At 45.3% G+C, this 17,377-nt stretch overlaps 2 protein-coding genes across 2 annotated transcripts; one reads left to right on the forward strand and one right to left on the reverse strand.

Moving 5' to 3' along the window:
- Positions 1 to 2,923: 2,923 nt before the first annotated feature.
- On the reverse strand, positions 2,924 to 8,704 carry ido1 (indoleamine 2,3-dioxygenase 1). The gene is made up of 10 exons (XM_030060573.1): positions 8,615 to 8,704; positions 6,444 to 6,539; positions 6,247 to 6,366; positions 5,458 to 5,576; positions 5,332 to 5,346; positions 5,115 to 5,214; positions 4,641 to 4,758; positions 4,498 to 4,549; positions 4,196 to 4,344; positions 2,924 to 4,103 (listed from the first exon to the last, which is right to left on the reverse strand). Exons 1-10 carry the CDS (start codon positions 8,702 to 8,704, stop codon positions 3,724 to 3,726), a joined length of 1,239 nt encoding a protein of 412 aa, XP_029916433.1. The 3' UTR covers positions 2,924 to 3,723.
- Positions 8,705 to 10,406: 1,702 nt separating this feature from the next.
- Positions 10,407 to 16,043, forward strand: LOC115364682 (uncharacterized). The gene is made up of 2 exons (XM_030059220.1): positions 10,407 to 12,405; positions 15,913 to 16,043. The coding sequence occupies exon 1, from the start codon at positions 11,375 to 11,377 to the stop codon at positions 12,353 to 12,355; it is 981 nt and encodes a 326-aa protein (XP_029915080.1). The 5' UTR covers positions 10,407 to 11,374; the 3' UTR covers positions 12,356 to 12,405; positions 15,913 to 16,043.
- The last annotated feature ends 1,334 nt before the right edge of the window (positions 16,044 to 17,377 follow it).

Below are 17,377 nucleotides of genomic sequence, written 5' to 3' on the forward strand. Positions count from 1 at the left end.
CTTAAAAACAGAGTAAATCAAAGACAGGCCCGATATCCTATTTGATAGCACAATGAAGTCATGGTGTAACAAGGCAGAAAACTGAAGTCAGAACAAGTGACTCCAAAGCTCTGCAACTTAGGCAGCTGAAATTGGATGTGTCCAGAGAAGCTGCTGTTAGAAACCTTCATCATGGAGGGACTAGGAGGTGGTTATGGGGCATTAGGAGAGATGTTAGGAACATTGTAGCTGTTATAGAAAGTCTTTCACCTGGGGGTTACAGTCTCATCTTTCTTTCAACTCTGCACTCACACCACTAGATGGATATCCTGGGCAGACGTGGGAGAAAGGGGTACCGACAACTAAGGCCCCCTAACCCCAAATTGTCCTGATTAAAATGCCTTTTGTGGTCCTCAAATGTTTATCTATGCAGAATGCTATAGTTTTATTTCATGCAGCTGTGGCTCATGAAACAGGGCTCATTCGAAACCTACAAACCTGAAAACAACAAATGCCTCTTTTATTACCATATGGCAAACTTTTATCTCCCAACTTGACCTTGACTGAAAAGGGGGGAAAAATACGATAGTGAAGGTCCTGACTTGAACCCTTACTGCACTGCCAAGTTTGAGCTAAATCGGATAAAACCTGTCTGAGGTATCACTTTGACACGCAAACACCAGTTATTACAATACACTTGCCTGCTATACTTAGCACAGGCATGAATATGATACAGCAAGTGTTGTGTTATTGAGACAAACAGGAACAAGCAGGAATGAAACGTGTCCCGGGTTTTCCAGCGTCAACTAAAACAAAATTGTCCTCCTCAGACAGGTACGGTTATCAGAGTCAATTAGCGCTATCAGGGCGGTGTCCAATGCGTTATTAAACTCAAATTAGGCATGTCTCCGGTCACCAAATGGTGGATTAATGTGTGGAGGTGTGTTTGAGCTGTGCCTGGGTAGATAAATGTTTTTATAGATGGAACAATACTCGTGTGAAGATGAGAGGAAAGTGGAGGGGGGGACCTCGAGTCACCTTTTGTGCACAGGGCCCATAATTCCCTGCTACACCCGTGTGGATATCACAGTTGTCTATGCCAAAGACAACCAATCCCTAGCTGACGCCATCAAGACAGCTAGTTCACAGGGCAAGAAAAGGCCCTGGCTTGAGATAAGCAACATCATAAATCCAATTTTAAAATAACAGAATCCAGGATATCCTGTGGTTAACCACCGAAGCACAGCAATCTGATTGTCTAACCAAGAAGGAGAACCCACGCCTGTGCTCCCGTCCGTCCTGAATGATGGAATAGGGGTGTTTCGGTGGATTTCATGCAAACAAGAGTAACTGTAGATGGGATTTTTTATCCTTTTGGAAAATGATTTACATGGGTTACCGAGTCGCCTCCTGATAGCCGGCTAGTACTCTCACTGAACTTTCATGGCTCACTCCTTTTCCGGCAGCTGGAACATTTATGCCAAAACTTTCAGTGTCTTACATCTGATACTCTCACCTTACACACTGGTATTGTGTAATATGTATGACATCATTGCGGATACAATGGATTCACTTTGAACAACTTGACATGTGTAAGTGCTGGGTTGGATAGGGTATGTGTGTGTGTGTGTGTGTGTGTGTGTGCGTCACATCCTACTGACACCAATCACTGTTGTGAGATGCAGTGAAACTTCACGCAGACAGGCTGTACAGGCCCAGCCCGACTACACAATGAACACATCCTTGGAGATGGCCTGTGTTTACTGCCGGGTTGTCAGGGAGTCCCCCACAGCCAGGCAATAAGGAAGGGGATTATTTGCTTTGGCTGTAGAAGAGGGCTCTAATCAGATCACTGTGACATGTGAACAGTGTTTGTCCTCTTCGCCACCCAGCTCTCTTCCCTCCCTGTGTATTTTCTCGTCACCTCTTCCCCTCTCCTCCCATGTCTTCCTGTCATGTTTTACGCACAGCTTCTCAGGTTGTAAAAAAAAAAAAAAAAAAAAAAAAAAAAAAGATGTTTGGGCGTGCAGTACACAGGGCATGAACGTGCACAAATGTGTGTGCAATGTGTGAATGATTGGCAACCTGGCAATTGTCAGTGACGGCTCGAAATTGTGTGATAATTTTCATTGCTCAGTTACACACATTTAATCTATTTTTAATTAGAATAAAGTTGCTTGGAGCTCTTTTTTTTCTGCCTTTGTGCTGATTAAAGGAACTTTTAACAAACCCTAGTCTTATGACTGAAATATCTCACATTGAAGCACATTGAAATCCTGACAGGCCCTGTGTGTTATTGCGTTCTCTCTACCCTATTTGCTTTTCCATTTGCTCTCATTAGACCCGGCATGTGAGAAGAAAGAGGGCAAGATACTGTGGATCGCTCAGGTTTGGGGAATTGGATTGTCATGGCAAATTGCCACATCATCTGTCTTATCTGATCTGCAGGGCTGTTATTGTAATGAAACACCGGTGGAGACAAGCCAGGAAAGGTGAAGATGATACAGCACAAGCCATTCATAGCACAATCCTGCCCTTCCTTTCTCTGGGTTTTCCACGCTCTATCAGTCCAGGAAGTACAGTAGTGGGGCATGTGAGGGCTGGATGTGGGCTGGAGGATGGCAGGAGCACTGAGGTAACCTCTCTGATAAGTGATGCATCTCTCCACTGCATTGTGCATTGTGCTCCGAAATGACTACCCTATTGCGAAAGTTTTCCCTAATACCGAGATGTAACAAAGGCTGATTATTTTCTGCGATGGAAAGGTCAGGTTCAAGCCTGTCAACATGTTAGTAATGCAAAAACTGCGGGATTTTTGGTATTTCTACATTCTCAGCTGGATTTTAACAAAAACTTAAAAAAACAACAACAACAGTGTTTTATGATCATTTTATTAGGTCAGTATTTAATAGTTAAATAAAATCTTTGGTTCAGTCAGGTAATGTTTCAGCTATTTAAAGGTGCACTCTGTGAAGTCTCCCCTCAGTCTGAATTGTGCCACTGCCCTTTAGTGCCCCTCCCTGGTTCCTATAGGTATTGCACTCTCATTTTTTCACACTCATTTTTTTTTTGACATCTCAAAAGTCCTCTTATTTTATCATTTTTGCATATTTATAATATCAGTAGTATTGTCAGCAGGATATTAATGTGCCTGGACATCCATGTGAAGCTCAACATTAATCTTTGCAAATGATGAAAGGTAAAGTTGATGCATTTAAGTTTGAGAAGATAATCTTCCCTATTTCTAAACTATGCTTGACCTGAACCCAAAAATCACTTCGCCAAAAAGAACGGGAGTTTAGCAGTGAATGTTTCCTTGTGTTGTCTAGTGTCCAAATGTCATTTAGAAACATAGGCCATGCATAACGCCGGTCTGGAATAGATGTTTGATGCATTTTTTGCAATCTCCTTCAGATTAAAAGTGAAATTAGTGGTTGGATTTAACAAAAAGTAACAGTGATGGTTTGAATTATGGTTTGGACTGAATGGTGAGCATCACTCATGTCCATAAAATTGAGGTTTGTTTATCGACAAAACAAAACTAGATGTAAAACATGCAATGGCCCATCACAATTGTGCAGAAAGTGCTTCATTGACTAATGACATCTGAAATAGAGTGTGAAGTGACCAGAGAAGATTTACTGCATCTTTTGTGTGCTGCCTTTTGTGATGATATTGTGTGATTGTTATTGCACCGTACAAGTGAAAGTTCATGTCAGTTGTTTTTTTTTTTTTTTTTTGGCTCTATGAAGGTTTGCTGCTCCCAGGCAGGTAGGCATCCCGGGTTTCGTCCCTCACAGTCTTTAGAAAGGACATGATGCCAGAGCCACCGGTGCCCCTCTCCTCCAGTGCTGTGGGGGCTTTGCTGACCATCTCTGACGCCTCGCCCGTGTCACGGAGTTGGCGTGCGCGGGCTGCAGGCACTGTGACGAAGCGGCTCACGACGGTGATGTGATAGTTCCTCAAAGCCAACAGTTTGGAGACGCAGAGCTGAAAGGCCTGGCTGAGCCGCTCGTTGTCCTGCTGCTGGACAAAACTCCTCAGGGGGCGTTCCCGCGAGATGTCCTGGATCAGCTGCTTGTGAGCGGGGAGCATGTAGTTCCTCATGCGAAATAGAAAGGCACCTAGATCACAGGGCAGCATCATCACAGTGAATTCCTCTCATACCTCTGTGGCACTGGTGCAATCAGTTCAGGGGGGGAAATGAGCATCTTACCACTTTCTGTCTCATGCTGGACTCCCAGAAGCTCATCATAGCAGTGCAGCAGGCTGCTCTGTGCAGCACTCCCTCCTGAATACTCCATAGGTTCTGTCTGCACTCCCTCATACACCAGCCCCTTTGGCATACAGGGGTTGTCTTTCCATCTAACCATGTTTACATAGGCACACAAATGCACACACACACACACAGACATACACACATGTTACAAAAGCAGGCCTATGCTGTGCTGTGCAAGTCATTGAACCCTAATGGAAACAAAAATGTTTTTGTATTGACTGAGAGAGGTCAGTATGTACCCAGACAGATAGATCCTCATAATTCCATAGAAGACTGACGGCTCCACGTGCGCTTCGAAAAACAAAGCCACAAGTGTAACAATGCAAGTTAAAATGTGCAAGTTAATATGAATATATCAATTTGTATATGTCGGAATCATTACCTTGCATCAGTTTGAGTGTATCTTTCATGTCCTGCAAAGACTCGCTGATTTCCTCCAGGCCTTTGGCCACAGCCTCAACATCGCCAGACCTAACACCATTGATTACAATGGGAATGTTCTGCAACACACATATGCAGTAACAGCCGCAGCTATGAGAAACTCTCATATTATTTTAAAACACCCTCCGTTTAAAGGGGTACTATGCAAATCTTTTAGATTCACAAAAAAAACAAAAAACAAACCATGAATAAGCATGTAATTTGATGTTTGAGTATACATTGTTCTCAGTGATAAATTGCATACTTAGGCCATGTTTTTGTTGAGTCTAAAGTGTCCTCGCTTCAACCCTTAGAAATTTTACAGGGTTCACCTTCAAATTGTCCTTAATTTGATCTTTTCTCACTTTGTGTTATCAGTCAACAAATCTAACACAATTAGCCGTGTGAATGAGCTTATTTTAAAAAAGATCTTTACCCTCAGTGATGGAACAGCAGCCAGCTCCACTAAGAGAGTGACCATGAAAAAACCTCGAGTACTCTCCCCACCTGGGAGGCTGAGCAGGAGCTCCAGATTCCTGCATGTCACAAGCAAAACAACAACCATTGATGTGACAGGTGATAGGAGTGATCAAAATGCTACAGAACATTGTGTGTGAAGGATCAGGAGTAAAATCAGTGGAGACAGTACTCACTGCATGTCAAAAGGACTGGCACAGCAGATGAGAAGGTCAACATGAAAAAGAAGCAGGACAGATGTTTACCTTATAAGTGCTTACGATACAGCTTAAACAGTTTGCAGATGGTAAGCTGGCCTTTACCCATCGGGATCCCTCTTCCTCCAGTTAGCCAGCACAGCATCCGCATGGGTGAGGATTGGGGGAAGGCCCAGGCGCTGTGACACCTCCCAGAATGGAACGGCCAGGTTACGGGGCAACACCTTAAAGGAAAACGATCAGTCACAAGTCACTGAGATAATTGTAGAATGTAGCAAAATTGATTCACTTAATCTGATGTATTGTTTTTTTATGATATTTCAGATAAATTCAGAACAGCTGCTACTACAATCTCACAGGGATAACAACTCCTAGCTTGGGAGATATTGTAGTGATGAGTAATGCGAGGCCTTCTACACATACACAATATGTTGTACATGTTGCCTTTAATATGTCAATAGATGAAAAGGGAAACTGCGATTTCCAAGGTCCATTTCAAGGACAGCATGATGGATCCAGTCAAGATGCCCTGTGGAAATTAGAAGGCACACTCCACAGAGAGTTTGCACACTCTGGTGGATGGTGTTGGGGAAGTCTCTCTTGGTCAGCGCTCAGGGTCAGCGCTTTCTAATTCATCTGCTGGGGATCAGCGACAAAATCTTGAAGACTGAGAGCCGGCCTGTGACATCCTCCACTTAGTTAAAAGTGTTGTTTGGACAATTATTTGACCATCAGAATTCTCCAAACGTAGCTGTTTCCATATTTGAGAACCTGAAACTACAATGTATGCACATCCCTGCTCAATTAAAACATGTGGTGGGAGTACATGAAGAGAGATAAGGAAAGAGGAAGAGAATATGACCAAGAGAGATGGAGACACAGACAGACGGATACCTGAACGGTGCCATTCTCCCCCTCTTGCCAGACGTAGCCCATACTCATGACACTGAGGGCCAGGTGGGCCAGACGCAGCTCCCGGTGTCTCTGTAGCAACTGGCTGCTCAGCAGCGGCATCTGGGAGAGGGGATCAACTCCGCTGAGCCATGACACCATAAATAATACATCTTTTCCACTTTATTATCCACACTTACCTTGTGAATACAGGACCGCAACTCATGAGAGAGCACGAGCTCCGGGACACGCAGGGCAATATCCATCCATGGCTTGTAGTAGGATGGCAGCTCTTCCTGTAAACGTTGCAGCAAAATAAGTGCATAAAATAAAAAAATAAATAAATAAATACCACTTTATAATAACTAATAATTGATAGTTAATTAATCTTAAGTTAATAGCTGCTGAAATTTAACAAATAAAGAAATGGTAATTAATAATGTTTACTTATTACATAGTAAACTAGTTATTAACAGTTCATTGATGGGTAATAATTAGTTTGTAGACCATCTATAAACATTATTTTGATAACTATTATAACGTTGCAACAGATGTTAATAATACTTGGTAAATAGTTAATAAATACTGCGTTGTGTATCTTTAAACATTATTGGGATGGCCTTTATAAGGCTGAATATTTTTAATTACACTGTTAAAGCTTTCAAGTTCTAGACTAATTATTATAAGCAGAATAGCCATCAATAATGTCAATAGATGGTTTACAAAGTAGGCTATTTATCAACCATTTATCAAGATAGTATAATTATTAGTTGCAACTTTATAATAGCCATCAAAATAATGTTTATAGATGGTTCACAAACCAATTACCTATGAACAAAGGCTTATAAAATCTATAATAATATGATTGTAGCTGTTCAACAAATGTTTTCTGAAAGGTTTACAAATCATTTGGTAATCATTAACAAATACTTGATATTGTGTATAAAATGTTATAATGTATGCAATAATAAACTGTTAATCTACAGCCTACTGTGTAATAGTTAATTGTGAAATAACCATTAATTAAAGTGTAATTATAGTTTATTATAAAGTGTTAGTGAACTCTCAGTGACTGAGGGATACATGGCGAGGTGAAAGCACGGCTCTGGGGCTCTGTAAATGGACCGCAGTGAGCTCCTTTGTCACGGAGCAGGTTTCTCCTCACCACCTCAGATGACCTCCTCTACGGTTATAATGCCACCATGCTCATGGCCTCAGTGAATCTCTAATGGTTTGGTATGCGCAGAAATATCTGCAGTTCTGAAATACATTCAGAATGGCATTTTCCACCCCTGTCACATCCATTAGATAATGTCCAAGACACGTTTAGGATGTTTATTAAGATCCATTAAATCTGTTTTGGTTGCTTTTGATGACCAGGCACTATTTGACCATTCTGGCTGTTTTTGCAATGGTGATGGAATCTTGTTTAATTTTCTACTTGATTTGATTCAGGTTGAAATCTCCTGGCCAAGATGGTTGCGGCATATAGTTTACATTGTTAGAACGCTTGAAAAATATTTAGTGATGTGTCCTTCACTGTGGATAGAAGGGTTGTAATCCTAGAGGAGACCATTCATTTGAATAGAAACCACAGATCAGTTCAAATGGTTGTGTACCTGAGTGACCTTAGCTCATCACGAAAAGCTCACACGAGTTCATTACACTGCACTCATAACCCTGTCTTCAACATGGATCACGTAATCAGCTTGTTTTGCTTTACTTTGTCACGTGTCTGTATATGAAATTGTGCAATGGCATGAAGTCCTGCATGACAATTGAAGAATTAGAGGAATATTTTATACTGAATACGTGCATATTAGCATTAGTTTATGTTATGTATTTTTGGAGCTAAAGAGTGTTATACAATCGTATTTTGGTAAGGTCATGCCATCTGTGGCAATAAAGTTACACATGCCAAACAAACACACAAGTATTGGCGAATTTCAAGCTCTTGGTCAATACCGCGGGGGGCTAAATTATGAGAACGATTTTGATGTAATTTGCTCAAATTTTGGTTTCAGTTAATTGTGTAACAGTAAAAGCTGAATGCAATGTGTTACTTAGCAAAAGCCAAGTGCAAAACATATATCAGCAAATCAATACTTGCAACGTATACAATCAATTACAGTTGCTTATTTAACGTCTTGTTTTGAGGGCAACCCAGAAAGTGTAATTTCTTGCTAATAAGATTTTGCATTCATACTCTATCTGTGTATGCATAGTGGAATATAAAAGAAACAGATGATTCTTTTTCTTCTCTTTTTAGTTTTTGGATGTGGTGTATGTATGTTTGCAAGCTTCTTTGTAGATGTTATTCCTTTGTGTGATGAAAATTAAAAAATAATCTTCAGAAATCTGGTTTACCTACCAGAGGCTCAGGAAGGATGAAGCCCAACTCCTCAGAAACATGATATGTGTCCAGAGAGAAGGGAGCCTTGGAGCCTGGGACGGCGGCCATAGAGAAAAGCAACAGAAAGCCACAGACAGTGACGACCCTCTGAGAGTGTGAGCGGACCACCAAAAACCCCAACCTATCTGGACTCTGACACAGAGTTGCTGTTGTCAATAATGGTTGTTGCTTACACAACGTTTGTCCTCCAGACACCTCTATTGCGCAATTGCACTGTAAGTTTACTAAATGACTCGCAAAAGAAAGGAAGTGTTACCGTTCTCCAAAAGGCCTCCTTTTGGAGAACTGTGATCACCATGCCAGCTCTTCCAAAGCATTAATATGGAAAGTTTTTCAACAGTTCCCTGCCGTAACACAACTCAGTGATGCCCAGCAACACAACTCAGTGACAACACATCCAGCCACACTGGTAGACATGAAGTATAAAAGCGCCCATGCAACAAAGACCAACACAAGAGAGCAGGTAGAGGCTTAATTATGAACCAACAACAGCCAAAGGGCACATGCTAGAAGACGCTGTGTTCAAAGGTTATCTCTCCTCTGTCAGGCGCTCTTTTCCTTTATCCTCATACCCATCACGATACGGCTTTGAAGGAACATATCCCAAATTTGGGTCAAATATGTTTCTCATAGGAATACACACATTACTTATGCCAGAAAACAACAAATGAGCAAAGCCTGCTGGCCATATAGCTTTTTCTTTTTGCTTAGTGTTTTTAAGGTTGCCACAAGACATTGACTGTTTATGAGTAACAGGATGTCACAGGTGAATTTTAGTAAAACATGCTCTAATTTTAGTGATTTATTGCCACCTCTGCCTATGCTGACAATGCTCCAGAAGAGGAGAGAGGAAATTCAGAGTATCAGCCTCACCTGGTGGAGCAGACCAACCATTGCAGGAGTTCAAACAGTCAGAGAGAGAGGGAGAGAGAGAGAGAGAGAGAGAGAGAGAGAGAGAGAGAGAGAGAGAGAGAGAGAGAGAGAGAGAGAGGGGGGGGGGGGGGGGGGGGGGGGGGGGGGGGGGGGGGGGGGGGGGGGTGGGGGGGGGGGGGGGGTGGGGGGGGGAGAAGAGAGAGAGAGAGAGAGAGAGAGAGAGAGAGAGAGAGAGATGAGGAAAAAAGAGCAATAGAGACAGTTTGAGGGAAAAAAACATGAATTCAGAATGAGTCATTTAATGCAAATTGCAGTCAACTACAGTTTATTTGCAAAGTTGCACATCTATCTGATGGAGTGGAAACATGACAAGGGCTAGTTAGGAACTAATTACACAAGAATAGTTTCTCTTTCATGAACTTAGGCTTAATTATACAATTTCATGCATGCCTAACTAAGCATAGAAGCATAGATTTTAATTGCATCCAGTTGACAACAAATGAGTTCAAGTGTAAATTCATGTGTAACTACTTACTAATAGTATTGATTGTGCTAATAGTTTATAGAGCGTACAATAAGGCATGCAAAATGAGGAGCTAATAAGTAGTTAACAATGATTAATACAGACTTATTAAGTTACTGATACACTAAAACTACTTATTAATGGCTAATAAGTGTAACTTAAAATAAAGTGCTACACAGGATGTGCTATCAAATGGTCAAATTGCTGGCAGTGAGAGGAGCCCACGGCCCTGGGGGTCCAAGCATGAATGTATTGTGATGTGAATAGTGGGCTGAACTGTTGAACTTGCCCACTGTTGGGCTGACGGGGAGCCTAATGAACTGATGAACATCAGCTGCAGCTGATTGCACAGCCGGTGGGACTCTGGGACTGAAAAGCGGAGAGCTGGGCATTGTGTGTGTGTCTGGGGAGCGTGTTGTGTGCGGTGTGGCTGCGTTCACTCCGGGAGCGGGTGGGTGTCGTTCGCAGCTGTTTAGGGCGGCCGGCGACGAAGACAGATACGGTAGCGGGGTTAGACCGTTCCAGCGTTAGGAGGGGAGGCCTGCTGCCTCCTGTAGTTAGTTAGGGCTGGGGCTATAGGAGCGCAGCCGCCGTCGCTCTCCAGCTTCGCTGCCGCCTCCAGCACGCCGCTGTTGGCGGACCCTGCCGGTCACCAGTTGCGCCGTCTGACGAAGCCGTGGTCCCCCGGGGAGTTGGACGGTGCCACAAGCCTAGACCCCGGGGGGGGGTCTCGTCGGCCACGAAGCTGAGTAGCCTACTCATTTTAACTTGTATTCGTAATGTATGTGTGTTTTATTAGTGTGGGGATTGGAAAGGAGTTTTGGGGGGGTTGAGCTAGTTCTGGGTCGGGGTCCTGTAATTGGATGCACTCTTATTCACGTCATTTAGAAGTGCAGTTGCCTAGTTGTAGTGTGACGGGTTTTCATGCATCTCCAGCAGTTTGTAGTGTGACGGGTTTTCATGCATCTCCAGCAGTTTGTAGTGTGACGGGTTTTCATGCATCTCCAGAAGTTTGTAGTGTGTGCTCTGATGTGGTGTGTATTTCATTGATGGTGTGCACATTTTTATTGTGCAGCCAGTTTGGGTGACCCTGAAGAGTGGTAGCTCCCCCGCCTTGCTTTAACTCCAGGTGCCCCGTTCATGAATGACGGAATTTAAATAAAGATTGTCATTTTATTTGTTACTCTGTGTGGCTGTGTGTTTACTCTGGGGTTTCCGACATTTGTCCCACGTGATTCCTGGTTTTGGTCGCCTTTTGACCATCCTTGGCCCAAACACGAATTCATTACACTGGTGGCAGCGGTGGGATCTTTACTGCAAGAATGTCGGAACCGGAGAATAATCCACCACAACCTGTTGAGTTTGCCCCAAATCAAGATGCTCCCCCTGTTTCAACTATTAATGGTGCAACTCCCCGTCCAGTCTTCATGCCAGAGACCTTTACTGGTGCGGGGAGAGAATGGTCTGATTGGGCTGAGCAGTTTGAGATGGCCGCTGATGTAAATAACTGGGATGAATCACTCAGGCTGAAATTTATGGGTCTCCTATTGGCAGGTCGAGCCCGTGAGGTCTATAGTGGGTTATCAGCAGCAGCTAAAACTAATTATACCCTGTTGAAAGATGCTATGGGGAGGTGTCTTGATCCCTGTGACAGTGACGATTGGAACAGGGCTAGCTTCTCCTCACGGAGGAGGCTTCATAATGAGACAGTCCGCGAGTTTGGTATTGCTTTGCGCCGGCTGGTTGCGAGAGCCTATCCCTCCGCGGACCTTAACACACAGGACCTATTGGCAAGGGACCACTTTATTACGCATGTGGGCAGTGGGGATTTGCGCATCAGTCTTCGTAGTGCCAAACCTGCAACACTGGAAGCTGCAATAAATCTGGCTTCAGAACTTGAGCTCATCAGAGGTCTAGAAAATAGCCATTTAACTCAGGATGCTAAGGTCCGGGGGGTCTCTGAACCGAAGTCTAAGAGTGATGAGCAGATGGAAGTTTTATTGGGGGTGGTGGAAGGATTGAGACAAGAGGTTAAGGTCTTACAGACTGCTGTGCATGCTTTTAAATCAAATCTCGTACACCCTGTCCCTGTTCAGGCAGCTGCACCTCCCCCTCCCCCTCAAGCGGTCGGCACACCTGGCAATGTTACAGTTAAACGTGAGGCTATGGAACAGAGAGAGGGGGGTGTTGGGAGTGTGGGTGTAACAGGCACATACGCCGTAACTGTCCCTATTTGCAGGGAAACTAGAGGGGGCGTGCACAGAGGGCCCAATGCCCGCCCCCCTTCCAGCTGTATCCACTAGGGCCCTTGAGAAGGCGGAAGGAGGTTCCGGCTATCTTGCAGCCAAGATAGGTGGGTCTAGTTGTCATGTGTTGGTTGATACTAGGGCATCACACTCCATTATACCTAAACAGGTTTGGCTCTCTATTACTAAGGGGGGGTCTGACTTGCAAGAATATATTGGGGATGCAAGAGCAGCAAATGGTGGGGCAATGCAGATTCTTGGAGGCTGGCAGACCGTGTGTCAGTTTGATTCTTTAGCCCTGGTTGCTGATTTTTTGGTGTCGGACATACCGTCTGAGGAAATCCTGCTTGGTTTTGACTTTTTGTCCAGGTATGAGGCTGTGGTTGATTTAGGTGAGAAGACTTGCCAAATAATGGGGAAAACACTCCCCCTTGTGGATCTTAACCCAACATTACAGCCTCAAATTGTTGTTGTTCAGTCAGACACAGTAGTTCCACCGCGGAGTGAAGCTATAATTTCAGGCATGGTACAGAGTGCATGGGGGGACTACGCAGAGGCGATGCTGGAACCATCCTCAGTCTTGTCTAAACATTGTGACTTGCTGGTTGCCCGTGTGGTTTGTAGAGTAGAGAAGGGGGCATTACCAGTTCGGGTCATTAATGTGACTAATGATGCTTTAACACTGAAAAAGGGCATGAAAGTGGGTACTCTCTTTACTGATATCGAGGTTGATGAGGTGGGAGAGTGTATTAAGGAAGGGGATGACACTTTACAGCCCTGGACTGTTGATAGTCTCATGAGTTTATTTGGGGTGAGGGATAAGGGTCTCTCCGCTGAACAAATTGAGGCAGTGAAACAGCTATTGCACCGGAATCTCTCTGTCTTTAGCCAGAGTGAGACTGACTTGGGTAGGACACATCTGACCATGCATGAAATTGATACAGGTGACGCTAAGCCTATCAAGTTACCCCCAAGAAGGGTTCCCCTCCATTTGCAGCAGGAAGTAGCTGATAATCTGAAACAAATGCTTGACAATGGCATCATTCGGCCTTCTTGTAGCCCCTGGGCGGCCCCTGTAGTTTTGGTGCGGAAAAAAGGCGGCGGGCTCCGTTTTTGTGTTGACTACAGAAAACTGAATGATGTCACCTGTAAGGATGCATATCCTCTTCCAAGAATAGATGATGCTTTGGACAGCTTAAGCAACGCCTGCTGGTTTTCCACGCTTGATTTAGCCAGTGGTTACTGGCAGGTGGAGGTCGACCCTAAGGATCGTTGCAAAACTGCTTTCATAACACGCCAGGGGCTGTTTGAATTCAATGTTTTGAGCTTTGGTCTTTGCAACGCGCCCAGCACCTTTCAAAGACTTATGGATTTGATACTTGCAGATTTGCAGTGGACAACCTGCCTGGTGTATCTAGATGATATTATTGTGTTTGGGCGCACATTTCAGGAACAACTGGCTCGTCTTGATGAGGTGCTGTCAAAACTTCAGCAGGCGAATTTGAAAATCAAGCCATCTAAATGTAATCTGTTCTCTACTCAGGTCCACTATCTAGGCCATGTCATCTCTGCTGAGGGGGTGATGGCAGACCCTGCTAAGGTGGCTGCAGTAAGAGAGTGGCCTGTCCCGCAGAATCAGACTGAGGTCCAGAGTTTTGTGGGGCTAGCCTCGTACTACAGGCGTTTTGTGAAAGGTTTTGCAGACATCGCTCGTCCCTTACACCAGCTTGTGGAGAAAGGGAAGCGTTTTCAGTGGACTGATGATTGTCAGCGAGCATTTGATCGACTAAAAGCCAGTCTTATTACTGCTCCCGTGTTGGCCTATCCAGACCCAAGTAAAACATTCATCTTAGATACTGATGCCAGTGATGTGGGAATTGGGGCAGTTCTGTCTCAGGAAGAGGGAGGGCATGAACGTGTTGTAGCATATGCCAGTAGGGCACTTACTAAGCAAGAGCGTAAATATGCTACCACAAAAAAGGAGCTGTTGAGCATGGTGACCTTTACAAAGCATTTCAAACACTATCTGTTGGGTAAAGAGTTTGTGCTACGTACTGATCATAACTCTTTGCGGTGGCTGCATAATTTTCAAGGACTGGAGGGGCAGTTGGCTCGGTGGGTTGAACAGCTTGCTAACTTCCAGTATGAGATTGTACATAGGCCAGGCAAGCTACACGCAAATGCTGATGCTCTTTCAAGGTTGCCTGCTTTTTGTGATGGGAGGGGGCTGGGTCAGAAGTCACCAGCAAGTAAAAAGCTAGGCAAGGACATCCTTAAAGTGTGTGCTGTACAGGAAACCCCTCAGGTCCCCTCCAGCGAAGGGGGGGAGGTAGATGAGCTAGCTCAAGCCCAAATGGATGATAGTGAGCTACAGCAAATTCTGGATTGTAAAAAGCAAGCAGAGGAGTGTCACATGCCCGATGGCCCTGAATTTCAGAAGTACGCCCCTGTCTGGAATCAGCTACATGTGCAAGGGTCTAGGTTGGTGAGAATCCCTCCTGCCCATTCTGATGCTGCATCTAAAGTACAGGTGGTTCTCCCTCGGTCTTTGGTGCCCAAGGTCTTGGCACAGCTGCATGGCGATACTACGGGGGGACATTTGGGGGTGCAGAAGTTGCAGGGGAAGGTAAAAGACCGTTTCTATTGGCCAGGATGGTTTGGAGATGTCAAACAGTGGGTGAAGGAGTGTGTTGACTGTTCTTCTCGTAAGACCCAGGGTAAGCCTCCTTGTGCTCCTCTGCAGCCGTCAGTTACATCTAGACCCTTTGAACGAGTGGCACTAGATATACTAGGCCCTCTTCCAGAGACCCCTAATAGGAACAGGTATATCCTGGTTGTAGGTGATTATTTCTCAAAGTGGACTGAGGCTTTTCCCCTTCCTAACCAGGAAGCTAGTACTATTGCTAAAGTGCTGACGGAAGAGTGGGTGTGTCGTTTTGGAGTTCCCCGTAGTATTCATTCAGATCAAGGGCGAAATTTTGAGTCTACTTTGTTTAGGGAGTTGTGTAGGCTTTTGCATATGCACAAGACTCGTACATCGCCTTACCACGCCCAGTCAGATGGCCTTATAGAGCGCTTTAACCGTACTCTGTTGTCCATGTTGTCGCTCTTTGTAGAGGACAACCAATTAAACTGGGATACTTTGTTGCCTTATGTGATGTTGGCCTACCGGAGTAGTGTTCATGCTAGCACTGCATTCACTCCTTATAAAGTCTTGTTTGGGCGGGAAATTGTTCTGCCTATTGATATCATGTTGAACCTAGATACTGAGGAGCAGTTTTCTTCTGTTAATGATTATGTTTCCAGGCTTAGTGAGACATTGTCTACAGTTGTGGAAGCAGTGAAAGGGCACCAGGCCCGGGCTTCAGAGCAGCAGAAAAGCTCATATGATTTTAGGGCCAATTTTCAGTACTACTCTGAGGGGGAATTAGTCTGGGTGCAGAATAAGGCCAGGAAGCGGGGGCTTTGCCCTAAGTTGCAGAGAAGGTATAAGGGCCCTTTCAGGGTGGTTGAAAGAGTAACAGATGTGCTTTATAGGCTCATGTCTGTGGAGGGAGGTCCTGAGTGTGTTGTGCACTTCAACCGACTTAAACCCTTTACCTCTTCTTTGGCAGTGACGACCAATCCAGTGTCCAGGAGGGCTGATCAACCCGACTCTCGGCCACCCAGACCTTCCCGACGACAGCATTCGGGGTTCCAGTTTGGCGCAGGTTGGGTCCATCATCGCCGTCCAGCCGATCTGGGGACATCACCAGGGGACAGTTTACCTCCGGGGGGCTGTGTGGCCCAGGCCCCCATGTCTTCAGGAGCTGAAGGAGTGGAGGGGGTTTTGTCTTTAGATTGCTCCGACCCCCTTGCATCCTTGAGTTCTCCTCCCGAGGATGCATCTGTGGCCTGCTCCTCTCAAGAGGAGGGGTTAGTGTCAAGCAGCGGACGTCCCGTGCGACATCGGAAGCCACCTGCTTGGTCTCGAGACTATCAGATGTCATTACAGTGACTCGGGGACGAGTCTTTTTCATTAGGAGAGGGGGAAGTGTGATGTGAATAGTGGGCTGAACTGTTGAACTTGCCCACTGTTGGGCTGACGGGGAGCCTAATGAACTGATGAACATCAGCTGCAGCTGATTGCACAGCCGGTGGGACTCTGGGACTGAAAAGCGGAGAGCTGGGCATTGTGTGTGTGTCTGGGGAGCGTGTTGTGTGCGGTGTGGCTGCGTTCACTCCGGGAGCGGGTGGGTGTCGTTCGCAGCTGTTTAGGGCGGCCGGCGACGAAGACAGATACGGTAGCGGGGTTAGACCGTTCCAGCGTTAGGAGGGGAGGCCTGCTGCCTCCTGTAGTTAGTTAGGGCTGGGGCTATAGGAGCGCAGCCGCCGTCGCTCTCCAGCTTCGCTGCCGCCTCCAGCACGCCGCTGTTGGCGGACCCTGCCGGTCACCAGTTGCGCCGTCTGACGAAGCCGTGGTCCCCCGGGGAGTTGGACGGTGCCACAAGCCTAGACCCCGGGGGGGGGTCTCGTCGGCCACGAAGCTGAGTAGCCTACTCATTTTAACTTGTATTCGTAATGTATGTGTGTTTTATTAGTGTGGGGATTGGAAAGGAGTTTTGGGGGGGTTGAGCTAGTTCTGGGTCGGGGTCCTGTAATTGGATGCACTCTTATTCACGTCATTTAGAAGTGCAGTTGCCTAGTTGTAGTGTGACGGGTTTTCATGCATCTCCAGCAGTTTGTAGTGTGACGGGTTTTCATGCATCTCCAGAAGTTTGTAGTGTGTGCTCTGATGTGGTGTGTATTTCATTGATGGTGTGCACATTTTTATTGTGCAGCCAGTTTGGGTGACCCTGAAGAGTGGTAGCTCCCCCGCCTTGCTTTAACTCCAGGTGCCCCGTTCATGAATGACGGAATTTAAATAAAGATTGTCATTTTATTTGTTACTCTGTGTGGCTGTGTGTTTACTCTGGGGTTTCCGACATTTGTCCCACGTGATTCCTGGTTTTGGTCGCCTTTTGACCATCCTTGGCCCAAACACGAATTCATTACAGTATGTTATGTATATATGTATGTATGTGTGTGTGTATGTGTGTA

The sequence above is a fragment of the Myripristis murdjan genome, chromosome 9, assembly GCF_902150065.1.
Source record: "Myripristis murdjan chromosome 9, fMyrMur1.1, whole genome shotgun sequence".
NCBI classification, from domain to species: domain Eukaryota; kingdom Metazoa; phylum Chordata; class Actinopteri; order Holocentriformes; family Holocentridae; genus Myripristis; species Myripristis murdjan.

Bases quoted from the DNA above. Each gene is read 5' to 3' on its own strand.
- ido1 (XM_030060573.1), bottom strand. From the start codon at position 8,704: ATGGCCGCCGTCCCAGGCTCCAAGGCTCCCTTCTCTCTGGACACATAT. The intron at 4,759-5,114 runs GTAAAGATCTTT...TGTGTGTTGCAG, and splicing joins CTGCTGTTCCATCACTGAGG to AACATTCCCATTGTAATCAA. The intron at 4,550-4,640 runs GTAATGATTCCG...TGTTTTTCGAAG, and splicing joins TACACTCAAACTGATGCAAG to CGCACGTGGAGCCGTCAGTC.
- LOC115364682 (XM_030059220.1), top strand. From the start codon at position 11,375: ATGTCGGAACCGGAGAATAATCCACCACAACCTGTTGAGTTTGCCCCA.